Source organism: Cetorhinus maximus, chromosome 6 (assembly GCF_964194155.1).
Source record: "Cetorhinus maximus chromosome 6, sCetMax3.hap1.1, whole genome shotgun sequence".
Taxonomy (NCBI): Eukaryota; Metazoa; Chordata; class Chondrichthyes; order Lamniformes; family Cetorhinidae; genus Cetorhinus; species Cetorhinus maximus.
This window is the reverse complement of record NC_135884.1, coordinates 34,150,111-34,168,575: the sequence shown is the minus strand read 5'-3', so window position 1 is coordinate 34,168,575 and position 18,465 is coordinate 34,150,111. Positions and strand designations below refer to the sequence as shown.

General features: G+C 43.3%; 1 protein-coding gene across 1 annotated transcript in view; it reads left to right on the top strand.

Moving 5' to 3' along the window:
* The first annotated feature begins 10,009 nt into the window (after positions 1-10,009).
* Positions 10,010-18,465, top strand: part of dnah12 (dynein, axonemal, heavy chain 12) — a 349,430-nt gene continuing 340,974 nt past the window's right edge. Inside the window, exons 1-3 of the mRNA XM_078543543.1 lie at positions 10,010-10,173; positions 10,893-10,983; positions 16,932-16,958. Of these exons, the coding sequence (XP_078399669.1) occupies positions 10,124-10,173; positions 10,893-10,983; positions 16,932-16,958 (168 nt within the window). The 5' untranslated portion in view covers positions 10,010-10,123. The remainder of the gene's footprint in view (positions 10,174-10,892; positions 10,984-16,931; positions 16,959-18,465) is intronic.

Here is an 18,465-nt window from a genome sequence, read left to right as displayed (position 1 = left end):
TGTCACACTTGCATAGAATGTCATTTGTGATTTCGATATGAGCTATTTTGGTATTTTGGCAAGGGGAAACCTGATTGGAGGAATTTAAACATGGAGTTCTGGGACAGGTAGGCATGATAACATTGTCTACACTGACATTTTTCTTGGCTGTGAACATGTTAACAAGAACAGTTTACATTGATATTGCGCTTTTAACGTAAAATTTCCCAAAGTGGTCTCTTTAAGGAGGAGAAAGAGGTGCAGAGGTTTAGGGAGGGAATTCCAGAGCTTAGGTCCTAGATGGCTGAAGGCATGGTCGCCAATGGTGTGGGTAAGACCATAAGGGATGCAAAACAGGTCTGAATTACAAAAATGTGGAATTCTTCTAGCATTGTGGGACTGGTGGAACTTATAGAGACATGGATGGATTTGAACATGAGGATGAGAATTTTAAAATCCTGGTGTTAGTGGACCGGAATCTAATTTAGGGTCAAAAGTGGAATTTGACCTGGATTAGGAAATAGGTAGCAGAGTTTTGGTTGACCTCAAGTTTATGAAGGGTGGAAGATGGGAGGGTATCTAGGGGAAGCATAGGAATAATCAAGTATGGAGGGAAGAAGCAAGGATGAGGGTTTACCTCCAGATAAGCTGAGAAAGAGTTGGAGATGAGCAAGGTTATGGAGGTGCACTAGGTTGTCTTTGTGATGAATAAGATATGGGGTTCAGTTCTGTGGCGGGGGAGAAATGTGATTGCAGAAGTTCAAATATCAATTTGTGGGAAAGTTGGGCACAGATTTGTGAGGCAACAACATATATGAATCACAAAAGGCTAGTATGCAAGTACAGCTAGTAATTAGGAAAGCTAATAGAATGTTATCATATATTGCTAGGGGAATTGAATACAAAAGCAGGGAGGTTATGCTTCAGTTGTACAGGGCACTAGTGAGACCACATTTGAGGTACTGTGTACAGGATTGTCACCTTATTTAAGGAAGGATGTAAATACGTTGGAAGCAGATCAGAGAAGGTTTACCAGACTAATACCTGGAATGGGCGTGTTATCTTATGAGGAGAGGTTGGACAGACTAGGCTTGTATCGCTCGAGTTTAGAAAAGTAAGAGGTGACTTGATTGAAACATATAAGATCCTGAGGGTGGATGTGGAGAGAATGTTTCCTCTTGTGGGAGAATCTAGAACTAGGGGTCACTGTTTAAAAATAAGGGGTTGCCCATTTAAAACAGAGATGAGGCAAAATTTTTTCACTCAGAGGGTCGTGAATCTTTGGAACTGTCTCCCTGAAAAGGTGATGGAAGTAGAGTGAATATTTTTAAGGCAGAAGTGGATAGGTTCTTGGTAAGCAAGGGGGTGATAGGTTATTGGCAATAGGTAGGATGCAGATTTCAGATTACCATCAGATCAGCCATGATCATATTAAATGGCGGAGCAGGCTTGAGGGTCTGAATGGCCTACGCTGGCTCCTTGTTCGTATGTTCGCATATAAGGACTTTGGAAAGGAAATGGAAATTGGAGATGGGGTGGCAGTTTGTAAGGTCAAAGTAGTCAAAGATGAGTTCTTTAAGGTGCAATTGATGATGATAAATTTGAAAGGCAGGGATGCAATATTGGAAGAGAGGAGACATTAACAATAATAAATAGCATGAAGACTAGGAAGGAAAGTTGGGTGATCAGTAGCTTAGTAGGATTAGGGTCGAGAGAGCAGGATGTGTGTCTCGTGGACAATTTGAACTTGGAAAAGGCAGGAGGGGTAATAGGAGAGAAACCAGACAAAGACGTGCTTTGAGGGCTATGGTAGGTTAGAACCTTGGAGGAGGATGATGCCCAGAAAATAAGTGGGAGTCACTCAATGAGGTGCTGTGAAGGAATAGGTAACTTAACAAGAAAGAAAAATGTAATAAGTTAAAAATGACAAATAATAATGCTGCAGTTCTTACGTGACTATTCTGAATATATTCTACCCCATATGTACTGGATTTGAGGCTTTAGTTATCAGGAGAGACTAGAGAGCTGGACTCCTTTTCATAAATGAAGAAGGTTAAGCTTGCAAATCAACAGCCCATTTTATGCCATATAATTCCCTTTTCCATTAACTTCACCAGCCCTTTTTGCACTGCTATCCAAGAAGATTTTCACCCCATAGATTAACAAGGAGAAAGTTAGTCATATGAAAACATAAGCAATAGGAGCTGGAGTGAGCCATTTGGCTCCTCAAGCATATTCTGCCATTCAAGAAGATCATGGCTGATCTTCTACCACAACTCCATCTTCCTGGACTATCCTCATATTCTTTAATGCCGCAAAATCTATCAACCTCTGTCTTGAATATTCTCAGTGATTGGGCATCCATAGATTTCTGGGGTACAGAATTTCAAAGATTGGCAACCTTTGAGTGAAGAAATTTCTTCCCATCTGAGTCCTAAATGACTGACCTCTTTTTCTGAGACTGACCCCACGTTCTAGTTTCCCCTGAAGAAGAGTCATGTGGACTCGAAACATTAACTCTGTTTCCCTCTCCACAGATGCTGTCAGACCTGCTGAGTTTTTCCAGCATTTTCTATTTTTACTACAAATCTACTGAATCTTTGTTGCACTTCTTCTAGGGCAAACATGTCCTTCCTTAGGTAAGGAGCCAAAAATTGCATACAGTATTCCAGATGTAGTCTTTCCAATTCCCTGTATAATTGCCGTAAGACTTCTTTATTTTTAACTTTTGTTACAAAGTGATTGAAGTAAACATACCATTTGCCTTCCTGATGACTTGTTGTGCTTGCATGGCAACTTCTTGTGATCCATGTACTAGGACACCCAGGTTCCTCTGAGTGCAAAAGTCTTCCAGTCTCTCACCATTCAAAAAATATTATTCTTTTTTATTTTTATTGAAGTGGATAACTTCACACTCCACCTCATTGTACTCCATCTGCCATAATCATGATTGCTCACCCAACCTCTCCACATCCTTCTGCAGCCTCTTTGTGTCCTCCTCAGTGTTTACTTTCCATTCAACTTTGTATCGTTTACCTTAAACCTCAACCATCTCCCCCCGCCCCACCTCTTTCTGTCATAAACTTTCTCGGTGCTTTTTACTTGTTCAATATTATTATGGTCAACAATCCTCTGAACGTTCCTGACTTTTTACAGCTAAGCAGTAGAAAAGCTGCCCATCTACTGTTTGTCCTCTCTGCATTCTCACTCCATTGAAATCAACACTCATTGTATAGCTTACTTTAACTCCATTCTCTTGCAGGACCCCAAAACTATGGAGTGCCTTGCGTTCTCTCTCTCTCTCTTTTCAATCTTTCCTCCCTCCTGCCATCTTCAGGCTTATAAGATCTAAGCTTAACATCGTCTAATCTTTATTTGCTCATTTATTGCAAAATCTTGTTTTACTTATTTGAACCTTATTGATGTCCTGAATCATAGAGGTTTTATTTTAGCCCATCATATCTGTGCCACTGTTACTTCTGATGAAGAGTCATATGGACTCGAAACGTTAACTGTATTCCTCTCTGCAGATGCTGTCAGGCCTGCTGAATTTTTCCAGCTATCTTTGTTTTTGTTCCACTGTTACTTACCACTGGAGTTCTACTTCATTTAAATTTTCCTGGGACTGGATTTAGTGTTCTTGATGCGGGTCCCGCTTACCGGTTGAAGAACGGCGGGAGACCTACGTTGCTTCAGTGGGGAGGCCTGATCGAAGTGCCTGTCAGGCACTGAAGTGGCCAGCGTAGGCTTTTCCTGGGATTTAGCACCCTGGCCATGCAAATCCCGTCCACCGAGAGCTGCCAGCCAGTCGGAAGCTGGCAGCTTTCCAGTAAAGGCAGCGCCACTGGCATTGGTGGCTGTTACTAGACAGTGAGATCATCGTGGGATCCCTGGAAAAAGGTGATAGGATGGGTTGGGGGTCATGGGGAAGGGGTTACCAGTGAGGGAGTGGGAGGAGGATTGGATGCAAGGGCAGGGGGTGGCTCTGAGCATCCCCCTTCCCGATGCTGGGTCCCTACGTCGGGCACTAAATGCCTTTGAAAGAGGGATCTTCCCGGGAGGCTCGTAGAAACTCTGACAAGTTTTGCTGGGCAGCCTTAAGGAGGCACGGGAAACACATGTGAGTTCAGGAGAATCCCTGAGCCATCACTAAATCCTGGTGGGCTCAGGAATAATATCTTTAAGTGGCTTGTTAATGAGCCCAATTAGCCATTGGGCAGGTTCCCTGCATCAGCCCATTTCCACTACTAACAATGGTGGGGAGGTGTCAGCTGTGGCTCAGTTCATAGCACCCTCGCCTTTGAGCCAGAAGGTTGTGGGTTCATGTCCCACTCCTGGAAACCAAGAACTGTGAATGTACTCGAAAGAGTTACATGCGATCTGTTGATAACTCGAAAGAGTTACTAACAATGGGGTCAGTTTTCCTACTGGTTGGAATGGGATGCGCGCAACCTTCCCCACGATTATGTGGGTCACCTGCCGCCTAGCCCACTCGAGCGAGCTCGGTTAAATCCAGCCCCTGCTCATTCCCTGTAGCCTTTTTTTTGAAGCGTTTCGCCAACTATTTTTTTTAACATTATGGTTAAATTGACTTCACTAATCCCTGTGGTGATGCACTTTTTGTATGAACGGGTTTCTACTAAATTTCCCTTTAATGCTTCCTGATCTGAAGTTTGTAACCTTTTTTACCAATCATTGACTAATGGAAATAAACTTTCACTATTTACTATCTCAAAACTTCATTATGATCTCTAATTTTTCTGCTAAGTTGTTTAAAATTGCCTGGTTTATTGTTTTTCTCTTGATGAACGGGAACATAAATACAAAGCAGGATTTGTGCAATTCCCATTTCCAAATAATTTTGGAAAATTATGTTTAACATGTTTGCTGTTGCGTTGTAAACTTCCCTCAGGTAAATCGCCGAGGCGGATGACATATCAACTATAAATCACACTAACCCATTGTGTTTATTTTTGTTTTTCAATTTAAGAAAAATCAATTATGTAAAGTTAACATCCTATCGTTTACATCTTGTATCACATACAGCAGGCATAAATATTGAACACTATGACAGTAATATGAATGTATAACTGTCAATTCCTATAAACAACCTCAGAAATCAAGTGAAGTACAGAACGGGGGTAATTTTAACCTTTGTCAATGATGTAAAACAAGTACTATCGGAATGACTGCCCATTTGGCACCCTGGCCATTGAAGTTATCCTATGTTGGGTAAAATTTAATTTCGACAAGGATGCACAGCATATTGTGCAAATCAGCTTCCTGCTAAACACCCCAACCTAATTTTCCATTCCACTGAAATGAATGAAAAGGAAAATTGGGCAGGATGCATAATGGGTGATGAGATCCACTGCCACCTGTTTTGTGTTCTGAGCCAAATTTGAATTTATCTCCATATTCTTTATATCTGAACTATTCAACTATGTCAGCCATGGCTCAGATGGTAGCACTCAAACTTCTGAGTCAGAAGGTTGTAGGTTCAATTCCCACTACAAAAACTTGAGCACAAAAATCTACTTGATACTCTGAGGGGGTACTGCAATGTTCGAGGCAGGGCCAGGGAGCAACATTATGTGCCCTGGTGCTTCTCCTGTTTTTGGGCCCCTTATTGCACAACCCCCACCCCCACCACCCCCCTGACCCCCGCTTTAACCTTCCAGCTCAATCATGTGTGATCATTTTTCCCCTTTCAAAATTCACCAATCAATTCACCAAACAATCACAGAAAGGCCCCAGTAAAATGATAATGCCCATTGTTGGCATCTGGTTACAAATATCATCTGATATATATGCAGCATGGGTCTTTAATATTAAGACCATCAACGATATAATGCACTGTTAGTTCGTATGTACCCTATAGGTGATCCCACCGTGGCTATTAAACAAACCAGAGAGTATAAATTTTGCTTTAACAGCATCTTGCAATATGGTTAATTTGACAGGAAAATATCCCTATACAGATGATAACACTGATTTCTGTGACTGCCTCAGCCCCTCATTAACATGTTCTGCACATTGCATCATATGGACATGGTGACAGTAAATTTATATTAGGAGAAAAGATTCAATACTTGCAGGCCAGATAAACTGCACAAGATCTTTTCCATTCTGCAGAAGTAGAAGACTTTCTCCTGCCTGGGTGCATGATATTGTTCAATATAATTATTTCATAGAAGGGTTGTAATTGGATTCTATTTTACCAGTAATGTCATAGGATAGAAAGATCAAATGACCTACCCCTGGTCCTATTCCTTATGTTCTTATGACTCCTGAGCAACAAAGTGGAATGATTGAACAACATAGGTCTTCACTGACAATTGGAAGCCTCAGGTGTCTCTGTGCAACACAACCTTTCAGAGGCCAGAGGACAAAGACTGAATGGTTCACAATTGTATGTTTTCTTGATCAGCAAGCCTGAAGACTCTGCTGATTGCTGCTTCTCACTACAATATATTTTCAACATCTGCTATGCAATACAACTTTATCACAATATTTCAGTACTTCAAAAAACTCATAAAAACGCCAAGATAGAGTGGAGTAATAGGTAAGTAGACAAAAGGATAAGAATTAAGTCAATGGAAAAGACTCATGAGAATCATGTGCAGTGTAAAACAGGCTACTGATTCACTGAGTCCATTGCACACGCCTGCCCTGGCATATCACGCCACAAAGCCTGCTCACAGTAAACTTTATTAGCAACAAAATAAACAGTATGTCAGCTATGATTCCACCGTCTATTTTCCAGATAATTATGGATGACAAAGGTCATCCAGCCCAGCTCATCTCATCCACCCGAAATGACATACGAACATATGTATTTGGCCCCTCTAGCCCGTTCTGCCATTTCATAACATTGCCTACATTATACCAGTGTCATGAAGCTATTAATGTATATAATATTTTGGAAAATATTTTTCTTTTAAAATGGAGGTTTAGTCTGTGGGTGTGTCTTAATTGGATTAAAGCCACCTAGTCTGGGTGCTTTGATGTGTACTAGTTTAGATATGTAAGAGAGATAGCGCGCATTTGTATTTTTTGAATAGAGCATTCAAGAAATGGAGTGAAAACTTGACACCTATCTAGCAGCTACCAAGCAACACGTTTATATTACTAATAAAATTGGTACTATGAAAGGGGTTTTATTGTTAGAGAGGTTTAATTCTGAGGTTGTTGATACAATGAGAATTAACATTCAATTGGCAGTGGTAAGTATAACTGTATGACAGTTTTCGGGTGTGCAGAGCAAAGGTGACGTGAGATCAAAAGCCTCCATCTCGCTCCACAAGAACCAAAGTGAAAAGAACCTCATTTTGAATTTGTAAGGTGAAAATGCTTTGCCTGGTGCCTGCTTAAGTCTATGGGTTGCTGTTTCCTTAATTGAGATTAGTTTGGGAATTTGTTAAAAGTTATGATAGTAGTAATTTGAAGCTATGTGTATATATATTTTTTAACCTGTGTAAATTAATAAAATGTTTCATTAAGTTTAATGTAAAGACTCGAGAACTTGGTGGTCTGATTCCTGAATTTGGAGTCGCATCTCAAACATAACATTTAAAATTATAGGTTATGACAGTTGTTTAAAGTTTCCCTCTGGGATTTTTAAATAACTCAGCTTTACCAACTGCATCGGTCATAACAACCAGTGACTACAACTCAAAAGTGCTTAATTGGCTGTAAAGCAATTTGGAACATAGTGAAAAATGCCGTATAAGTGTAGGTTTTGCTTTTTTTCATTATACCTGCATGCAATACACAGAGTGACTGTAGCAATTGTGAAATTGGAGGCCCAATACTGATTCTCTGAGCATAGTTACAGAGCAATCAACTGATGTTAGGAAAGTGGCTACAAAGAAATCGCTACATTTACTGTAGCTGATACGGCCTTACCATTCTGACTTCTCTGGCACCAACCCACAATATACCATGAAAGGCGTTAGCCCCTTTTACAGAAATTACACTATTCCCAGGATTGTCAATCAAACATTTAGCAGCAGCTCAGGAAAAATGTAGATTGAATTGTTGCTCTGAATTTTCCAGAGAAGAATCATATATGATACATAAATTCAGTACGGCCTTAACTCCAGAACTGGAATGTTTCCCTTTCCCCCAGAAGCTAACTTACAAATTCTGTTGTACTCTTGTGAATATACAGCCTATCCCCACAGATTCCATATGATGTTGCATTACAATTGTACAAAACAAGTCTGCAAACAGCACATTATTTTAAAAATGTGATTAATAAATAAACTCTAACAGCAAAAATAAAGAGTATGACAGCAATACCCTGAGAGAAATCATTTCTAGAAGTACTGAAGTCATAGGGTTGGATTTCAATAAAGGGCCTTTATGGTAAAAACCCATAATCAGGAATCCTCCCCCCAGAGAAAGTTTAGTCCCACAGTGTGACCACCTTCTGCTAGATTTTAAACTGGATGGTGCGAGGTGGAATGAGCTTAGGATGGATTAAAGATTCATAAAACCTTTCTTTAAGCGATCCCTTAGTGACAAATAGGGATTTAATTTCCAGACTTTGCAAGAGTAATAATATGAGTGATAGTAAGTCAACCTCCTGTTTTGCATCACTCCGGATTTTTAGTTTCTTACTTTATTTTGATGATGCTCAAGATTCTCAAGCCTCTGGTACGTCAACGCAGCATGTCATCAGAATTGTGCCTACTTTAGGGCATAATAAAACTTAGACTGCTATTTATATGTTGGGCCAGAATTTTTACCTTGTTGGGCAGGCTCGGCAGGGGAGGACGGGAGCATTCGGGATCAGGCTGTGATTTCACGCTGGCAGACCAATTAAGGCCCAACTGGCATGAAACGTGTGCTGCAGCACTCAGCGCTGCCTGTGTTGGGGGTGGGGGGAGAGGAGGGCAAGCAGGAACTTCGCACATGTGCACAAGTGTGCACAGGAAAGGCTCTGAGGCAGCTGATGAAAATACAAAAAAAATTTTTTAAAGAGTTTAAAAATGTTACAATACATATCCCCTCATGTGACTCTGCCACATGAGCAGGGACATGTTATTAACAAAAAGTTAAATTTTTCATTTTATTTTTAATTGCTGTTGGAAACCTCATCCTGCCAATGGATGAGGTTTCCTAAAAAATCCAAAGTCTGCTTGGCCCGCCAACCGTAAGGTTGGACGGGCATCGAAAAATTTAATTCCATTACATTGTTAATGGCCTTAATAAGCCTGTTAATTGGGCACGCTGTCAACTCCCCTGCACACCTGCTGACCGAAATATTGAGTGAAGGCGCCATGACGTCAGGACACTCGCCCGATGTTATTTCGCTTCGTTTTACCGACCAAGGTAAAAATTCTGGCTCTGGTTTAAATTCAGAAGAGAATTTTGAGACCCGTACAGAATTTAATTTGGTACCAAACCTTAAAAGTGACCCCAGCAGCCGCCACCCCCCCCCCCCGCAAACACACCCACCCCTGACAGTTCCGATTTTTTTTAAAAGCCATTCTTTCAGCCGGAAGCTCTGGCAGCTCAATCCGTATAATGATGAGAACTCCATTTACACCATCAAGCCCAGGCCCCTCCTAGCCCCTGGGCCCCAGTGATTGGCACTGTGTGAACCCCATTCTCCCGGGCTCTGGTCCAAGGTACTGCCTTTTGGCTGAGATGTTAAACTGAGGCCCCTTCTGCTCTCTCAGCTGGATGTAAAAGATCCCATGGCACTCTTTTGATGAAGGCAGGGCAATCAACATCACTGAAAACATATTATCTGATCATCATCACATTGCTGTTTATAGGAGCTTGTTGTGTTCAAATTGGCTGCCACATTTCCTACTTTATAACCATGACTACACTTCAACAATACTTAATTAACCTTTGGGAGGCCCTGAGGTCATGACAGATGGTAAATAAATGCAAGACTTTCTTTTTTATTTTCACTTTTGTAAATTTTTGTTTTAATAGTGAGAATCATTTTTAAGTGATCTTTGGGGATAATCACATTTTGCTGACATTCTTGTTTTCATTAATTTAGATGAAGGCCTCAAAGAAAAGTGCCTGTGCACCTGAGCCAGACAAAATTCGAACTCGATTGCCTCCTATACTTCCTGCACCTGAATCAGTGTTGAATAATGAATTTTCTAAAAGCAAACTCATGCGTTACAGTTGGCACAAGTATCAGGAACAGCTACTTAGCAAGATTATGTAAGTTGAATATTCTAAAGTTGTGGCATTTGTTGGATAAGGGTATCCTTCAGGACCAAGTAGTTTCTTCAATTTTAGCAGCCACATGTTAGCCCTGTCATGTAATGCAGTTGGGATGAATTGGAGGCGGTATTCAATTTTCATAGGAGAAGAAAAATGTCTTGTGAGGTAGTGGCACTGTTAATACACCTCACCTGATTTTCCTTTCCAATGATCCATTACTGTTTTGCACTCCCACCAAAGTGGAGCTTCACTTCCGTTGATTTTAAACTCATGCCATTATTTAAGGAAGGATATATTTGCATTGAAGACTTGAATGAAGGTTCACTAGATTGGTCCCTAGATGGGAGGTCCTCTAGATGACGACAAATTCCTTCATTCAAAGAGTTATGAATCATTGGAATTCTCCACTGGAGATGTTTGTGCATGCTCAATCACTGAATATATTTAAAGCTGATATAGACAGATCTTTGGTCTCTCAGGAAATCAAGGAATGTGAGGGCAGGGCGGAAAAGTGGAGTTGAAGACGAAGATCAGCCAGGATCATATTGAATGGTGGAGTTGTATAGTTTACTTTTGCTTCTGATCTTATTTTCTTATGATTCACCAAAAGACCATTTCATAATGATTTCAGAGTTAACCTGATGGATGTACCTACAAGGTACAAAGAAGATTCAGTCATCAAAGGCTTAATTTTTAATTGTTTTTATTATTTATAGGATTAATGGTGCACGTCAGATTTATGAAGAAACTATGCATGAACTTGAGATACAGGATCCCATTCCTCCTGAGCCTCAGTGGCCGTCTACAGTGAGTGTTTGTCTTTTGTTAAAAGTCTTCAAAAGACTAATTTAATGCAGCTGGTCTTGCTTTGAAACTGGCTTCAGTTGACCAAATCAATTTACCAACTAATTTAAACTGAATTAAAGTGATGGATTCATGTGAACAGATTAATGTGCCTATGGATCCAAATGTCTGGGCACAATGTGATGACCACCTCTAAGAGCCATTATCAATGAGACTCACCATTCTAACCTTGGGAGCACATTATGTGGGTGGAGACTGCTTGTGGTGAAGGAAATTTCGAAAGAATGTAAATGATTGCAAAAACCTCAGCTTAAAGTGTTTCTGGACACTCAAAGTCATTATGGACACAGATCATTTAGCCTCAAACTTGCACAATCTTTTGTTATTTTATTTATTTTTGGCTAAATTCCACTGTGATCTGGACAGAAGTCATGCAGAAATGTCATGCCTAAATTTTCCTTCATATAGCTGATTGAATAGTAGTTTTGCAACCTCAAAAATTAGGTACACTGCATTAATTTAATTTTTTTTAAAGTACACAAGTGATTTCTTCACTTGTATGGCCTCTTTAAATCTTTTTGTTTGGTTGCACAGGCAGAGTAGTTTAAAGGGGCTGCAGGCCACACAGCTTATGGGGGACATTGCACTGCATTTGCTCAGACTGCACAATTCAAATTCAGCTCAAAGCATCACGGGCAAAAATATCACGCCAAAACCTAGGCTTTTGGGAGAAGTTGATGCATTTTTGGTAGCACTTCTGCCTCTGAGTCAGAAGGTTGTGTGTAAAAGTTTCAGTCCAGGACTTGAGTACAAAAACTTAGGCTGACACTTCAGTACAGTACCAAGGGAGTGCTATAGGCCGGGATTTTCTGTGCACGATGGTATGAAACCGGATTGCGATCATCCGCTCAGCCTGCCAATGGCGGGCCGTGTTTCCTGCCATTGGACGTCGGGAACCTCATTGTATTACATCTGCATATCTTTATTAGGCCTGCCCGCCGGAATCATTCCCTCCCCTGCTAGATCATCCACCCACGTTGGCAGGAAAGCACGCCGACATGTTTGACAACAGCATATAAAATGCATGCATTTGGCAGGCTGGACTTTGAGGGGTACTGGGAGGTGAGTACACAGTAACATTGCGCAGAGGTCAAGGTTGCCTGTTGGACTTCAAGCTTGAGGGGCGTTGGGGGGGGTGGGCTGCAAGGGCAGCCCTGCGGTTGAATGTAGCGGACAAGCTTTCTTGGTGGGGGATAGGGTGGGCAAGGGAAGTACGCATTAGGGACGCCTTATATAAAGTGACCATTCCCCTGCAACTGAGACAGTTAAGGCGCAGTCATTGATATGATTGGAGTCGGGCATTTAGTTTATCTGCTCACTCATGCAATGCAGAGGCATCAAAGTACCGCTAAGTGCTCCAGAGCTTTTCACCCCCCCGGCACAGACTGCAAAATAATGAGCATTTTAGTGGACTGTAGAACAGTTGGACAACTGGACACGTTGTACAATCTCCTTGCTAAAGCTGGCCATGGAGCAGTCACTGGTGGAGGCGCTCACAGCCCCTTGCAATGTCAGTATCCCAGCTTGGACCAGTCTCCCCAATGGTTCAAGCTAACAGTGCTGCCTTGCAGCGCAGGTTAGGAGAATGCCTGTGCCTGAGCTGAGAGCACAGCATGCAGTCCAATGGGCAAAGCTGCCGTCAATCAGTCAGGTGGAGTGGGGTGGAGGTGGGTGGGGTTTCGGGCAGCCATGCAGCGCACTAATCTTTGGCCCTAGCACTCTGGTTACCAGCACTCTCTGCGATGTGTTAAGGGCCTTCACGCTTAACCAGGACATGTTCTTGGTACAACCATGCTAACCCATGTGTGTCCCTCTTTCATCCTGCGGGAAGACTACATCTGGATCATGGAGCCTGATGAACTAGCTGTATGCCTCGCGGCATACAGAGAGTGAAGACGATGGAGGAGAAAGGTGCCTGGCTGCACAGAGTGAGGAGCAGCACCCTCAGGAAGAAGAGGCGGCTAGGGCTCTCGCACATGCCTCCGAAGAGCCACAGCAAGCTGTCGCTGGTTGGCACTTAACGACACCCAGGGTCTATAGACGTTGCCTTTCATTCCTGCAGATGACAGAGAACCAGAGTCATCGAAGACTGCGCATGTCTAGGGAACTGGTCAGTCATATCTACCACCTGCTGCAGGATTTGGCGCCACAGGGACATGGAGGGCATCCACCGCTAATGGTAGTGAAAGTGACAGCGGCGCTCAATTTCTACGCCAATGGCTCCTTTCAGGGCTCCACAGGTGACCCCTGTGGGGTATCACAAGCGTCCATCCACAAATGCATCCATGAGGTCATAGATGCCTTCTTTGCAAGGACACACAACATTGTGCATTTCACCCGGGACCAGGACAGCCAGGATACAAGAGTAATTGGATTTGCCCAGATCTCAGGTTTCCCACAGGTGCAGGGTGCAATTGACTGCACTCACATGGCGCTCAGGTCTCCGTCACAACATGCAGTCAACCACATCAACCGCAAGGGATTCCATTTGCTGAATGTGCATCCTGCAGGTCTGCACACTGTTTCCAGGGAGTGTGCAAGACTCCTAAATTCTCAGTCAGTCACAGATCCCTGACATATTCGTGGGTCCACAGAAGCTGCAGGGATAGCTCCTCGGGGACACACGTGGCAGATGACACCCATGCGGTGACGTCAGACTAGCAGAGCGACGGTATAATGAGACTCGTGCTGCAGTTTGCAACTTGGTGGAGCAGACCATCGGGATGCTGAAAATGAGGCTCTGGTTCCTGGACCGGTCTGGTGAAGCCCTGCAATATAGTCCACAGAGGGTGCCACACATCGTCATCGCCTGCTGCGCCCTTTACAACCTGGTGCTACAACGGGGAAAAGTCCTGGCTGAGGAGGGGATGGAGGTCTCCTTGGATGAGGAGAACCGACAGGGATGAAGGTGAGAAGATCCTTGAAGGCAGCGATGATGGACATGAGGCCCTCGCACTGGCCAGACGAGGCGGGCACACGCACAGTAGCTGCTAGGTTTGTGGAGGATGATGATGACATGCAGTGAGGAGACCCCACTGGTCCTCATTGTATCTGTGAATGTTTGACTCCAGTCTGTCTTATGGCAGCACCGAACCCTCTGTGATAATGCTCCTGTCATGGAGACGCATTGGAGGCCCTAATAGTCGCTCGATTGCAGGAGGATAATGACAACATGCAGTGAGGACACTCCATAGATTTTCACATAGCCTCTGAGAATGTCTGACTGAGGGCAGCTCGTTTGCGCCCTGTGATCAGGGTCGTATCATAGAGACGCAGCACCTGGGAGGGATGGGGGGAGGGGGGAACAACACCTCCTCCCCTGTATGAGTGCCTGGGGGCCCCAGGGTGACTCCTTGAGGAGTGAGATCGAGCTGAACTGCACCCCTTTTCACATACACACTGTTGGAGGCCAGCTATAGCATCAGCGATGGAGTTGAGCCCATGCAGCATTGCAGGAGCAACGTCCTGGACCAGTCTCCATAGCAGCCGCCATCCTACCAGTGTTGACCTCAGTGCATTGACATTCTGGCACTATCACCTCAGCCTGAAGGCGGATGGACTCCGCCATTGTGCCTTGCAATCTGAGGAGTGCAGCAGACATCCCTTCCTGATGTTTCTGAGCTTGTCTTTGCAGCTGCAGCAACTGTGACTTGACCGAGTCCAGAGGCTCGTCATCTGACTCAGACTCAGCAAATTTCTGGCCTCCTGCAGTCCTCTGAGTGCTGGATACCTGAGAAGCTGTGGATCAGAAAGCACGATGTGCTCACCAGATTGTGATCCCGAGGCTAAGATTAAGTCCCACCGAGGTGTGTGGAGGGTGAGCACTGTGATGGGACATTTTTTTTAAGTTCATGGGATGTGGGCGTTGCTGGCTAGGCAAGCAGCTATTGGCAGAGGGCATTTGAGGCCAGACCAGGTAAGGACAGATTTCCTTCTCTCAAGGGCACTAGTGAACCAGATGGTTTTTCAACAATGGTCATCATTAGACTTATAATTCCAGATTTTTATTGAATTCAAATTCCACCATCATGGCTGAATTCGAACCCGGGTCCCCAGGTTATTACCCTGGGTCTCTGGATTACTAGTCCAGCGACAATACCGCTATGCCATTACCATCCTCCTTCAAGGAGGGTGCCTTCAGATTCCTCTTCAGAGGTTTCTTCAGGGTTTGATTGGAGGCCCTGGGTCGTGGACTCCGTCAGTTGTTTCCCAGGTGTGCCTGCGGGAGCAAGGGATGATAATTCGTGCATGGCAGTGGCCTGTGAGACAGGACACATCACTCACAGCATGGTTGTTTATTGGATGTTGCATTCCTGGACCCTCACTTGATAGACCACCACCGACTTCACCATCAGCACAGGACCGGTCTAAATTGTCGCCCGCCAGCTGGATGGCTCTGTTTTCAAAGTCCGTAAGGACCTTGATTTCAGGCATTCCTCCACCAGTCTGTGACCTCTCCCCCTTGTGTGCCAGCTTGTCCTGCATGAGTAGAGATGGAGATAGTGTAAGCAGGACGCTTGCCAGGCCAGATGATAAATATGCCTGGCATGTGTAGGTGGTAAGTGGTCCCATGGACAGGATGAGGACAATGAAGGTGCATATGAGAGAGTAAATGGTGATGTCCTTTGAACTGGCAGTGAGTGGGATCCCTGTGAATGTGTGATGGGGTTGAGAGTATGAGAAGAGTGACTTACCATGGCGGAACAGAGATCATCATTCATCCTCTTGCAGCACTGGGTGGCTGTCCTCTTTTGAAGGGCATTGGCACTGACCACAGCTGCCACCGCTTCCCAAGCCTGGTTGCTCACGCTGCTGCCCATCCTGTGGCAAGAGCAGTGGTAGAGGACATTGCAATGGGCCTCCACGGCATACAAAAGGCGTTCCAATGACCTATCGCTAAACCTGGCAACTGCAGTCTTTTTGCTTTTTGTGAACATCTTCCCTGAAACAGTTGTGGACTTGAAGCACTGAGATGTGTGTGCGCTGCTGGACTTTAAATATGGCGCCCGATGTGATGAAGCAGCGAGGTGATGGCGTGACAGGAGAATAAGAGCCCACCTGCCATGCAAACGGTGTCTTTCCTGGGAATTCATAAGTAATGGGGTGGATTAGGGACAGTACGATATGAAAAACCACCATTGTGGCCGGCTACCGAACTTAGTGCAAATCTGGGACAATTCCGCCCATAGTGTCACCATATTTTGGAAAGAGCATGAAACTGAGATCCTGTCAACTCTCTAAGGTGCATGTAAAAGGTTTCATGGCACTATTTCAAAGACGAGCAGGAAAGTTTTCACCGGTGACATGGGCAATAGTTATCCCTTACTCAATTTCACCAAAAAAGGTTATTTGGTCATTATCAGATCGGTGTTTGAAGGAGCTTGCTGTGTCCAAATTGCTGCATTTCATATGTAATAACCATGACTACACATTAATACTATTAAATTGGCTGTAAAGAGCTTTGGTGTGTCCTGTGGTCATGAAAGGCGCCTTATAAATGCAAGTCTTTCCTTTTTCAAATACTGGAGGAATTAAAAGACTCAAAATAAATTGAATGGATACATTTGATTATGTTATTGTGAAATATGTATTTTTGAATTCAAAAGTATGTGGGTTAAATTCTTATTTTGGTCATTAGCAATTTCAGTTACTGATTGGAAATGGGCCAAATGAAAAACATAAGAAAACATCTTGATTTTGCGAGAATTGCAGGGACAAGGTGGCCAAGGAGCAAAAATACTGTAGACACACTGACATCTATATCTATTTATGTTGCGGAATTGTCAACAATCTATGTTGTTAATTCTAATTGATTTTGGATATTTCTTTTGGTGCAGTAAGTAGAATTATTGAACGGACATATATAAATTCCACATTTCTCTAACTTGCAGATGAACAGCGAGGCAAAGCAGAAAAGGGTAAGTTTGGATTTTTATTGGAAAATGATGCTACCAAAATAAAAAGTTGTGAAAGTTAAACTAAATATTTTTGTTCCAAAGCTTAAAACAATAATATCTAGCTCAGTATTTTCCAATAGAAACTGCTGACTAGTCACAGGTATGACTGCATGACACTGTTCTAGCCACATAATGCCTTACATGTGATGTAGGTACCTGTGTTCACATGCATATTTACTTAACAAGCATTTACCATCTTTCAGTGTGAAACCCTGTAGTCCTTTTCTTTCATCAAACTTTGGAAGTAAATCATGAATTTAGCAGTCACAATACACCTCAATGTAGCTTCTAAAGTTTCTATTCAACAAGTGAGATTGATACTTTACCTTCATTAGATTGAATGCTGAGCATGTTAACATAACGAGATGCACCAAAAGCACCCCTGCTGTCCATCTAGAACATGGTTGTGTGCTACTTGCCCTTTATCATGAAATGTCTACAGTAACATCTCTTTATTGGGTGGACTTGTATTTTCTGCTGGCCTGAAGCAGTTATTCCAATTGGTCAACATGACCACTCTAATGGCTTCCCTCTTCATACCATTGGCCAGAAACCGAACTGGACTAGCCATATAAATACTGTGGCTACAAGAGCAGGTCAGAGGCTAGGAATCCCATGGCAAGTAACTCATCTCTGACTCCCCAAAGCCTGTCCACCATCTACAAGGCACAAGTCAGAAGTCTGATGGAATACTCTCCACTTGTTTGGATGAGTGCTGCTCCAACAACATTCATGAAGCTTGACGCCACCTAGGACAAAGCAGCCCGCTTGATTGGCACCCCATCCACAAACATTCACTCCCTCCACCACCATGCACAGTACCATCTACAAGGTGCAGTGCAGGAACTCACCAAGGCTCCTTAGGCAGCACCTTCCAAACCCACGACCACTACCATCTAGAAGGACAAGGGAAGCAGAGACATGGGGATACCACCACCTGGAAGTTCCACTCCAAGCCACACACCATCCTGACTTGGAACTATATTACCATTCCTTCACTGTCGCTGGGTCAAAATCCTGGAACTGGGATCACATGCCCAATGGTGTCTATTACTGGTTTATTATAACTAATTCATCTGGATTCCCAATTAGCCACATTTGGCAATTTGCTAACTAATTGGGCAACACTAGTTCAACCGACTTTTTAAAATATTTATAATATGAGGCATTTTGTTGGATTTTGATGTGACTAGTACCTTGCAAAGATCTATTCTGGGGCCTTAACTGTTCACTGTACTCATTAATGGCTTAATGGGAAAAGGAAGTATAGGATGAGGGGTGAAAGCACAGTTGAAAAGAAGATATTTTTGAAGGCTTTTAAAGGCAGGGGAGCAATGACAAATGGAGATTTTGAAGGAGGAATTGCAGAAGATGAGAGCACAAAGATTAAAAGAATCCTAATTGACACTGGAGCAAAGGGATAGTCGGACAGTATCAGAAGAGATGTGGAAACTGGATGTGGGAAGAT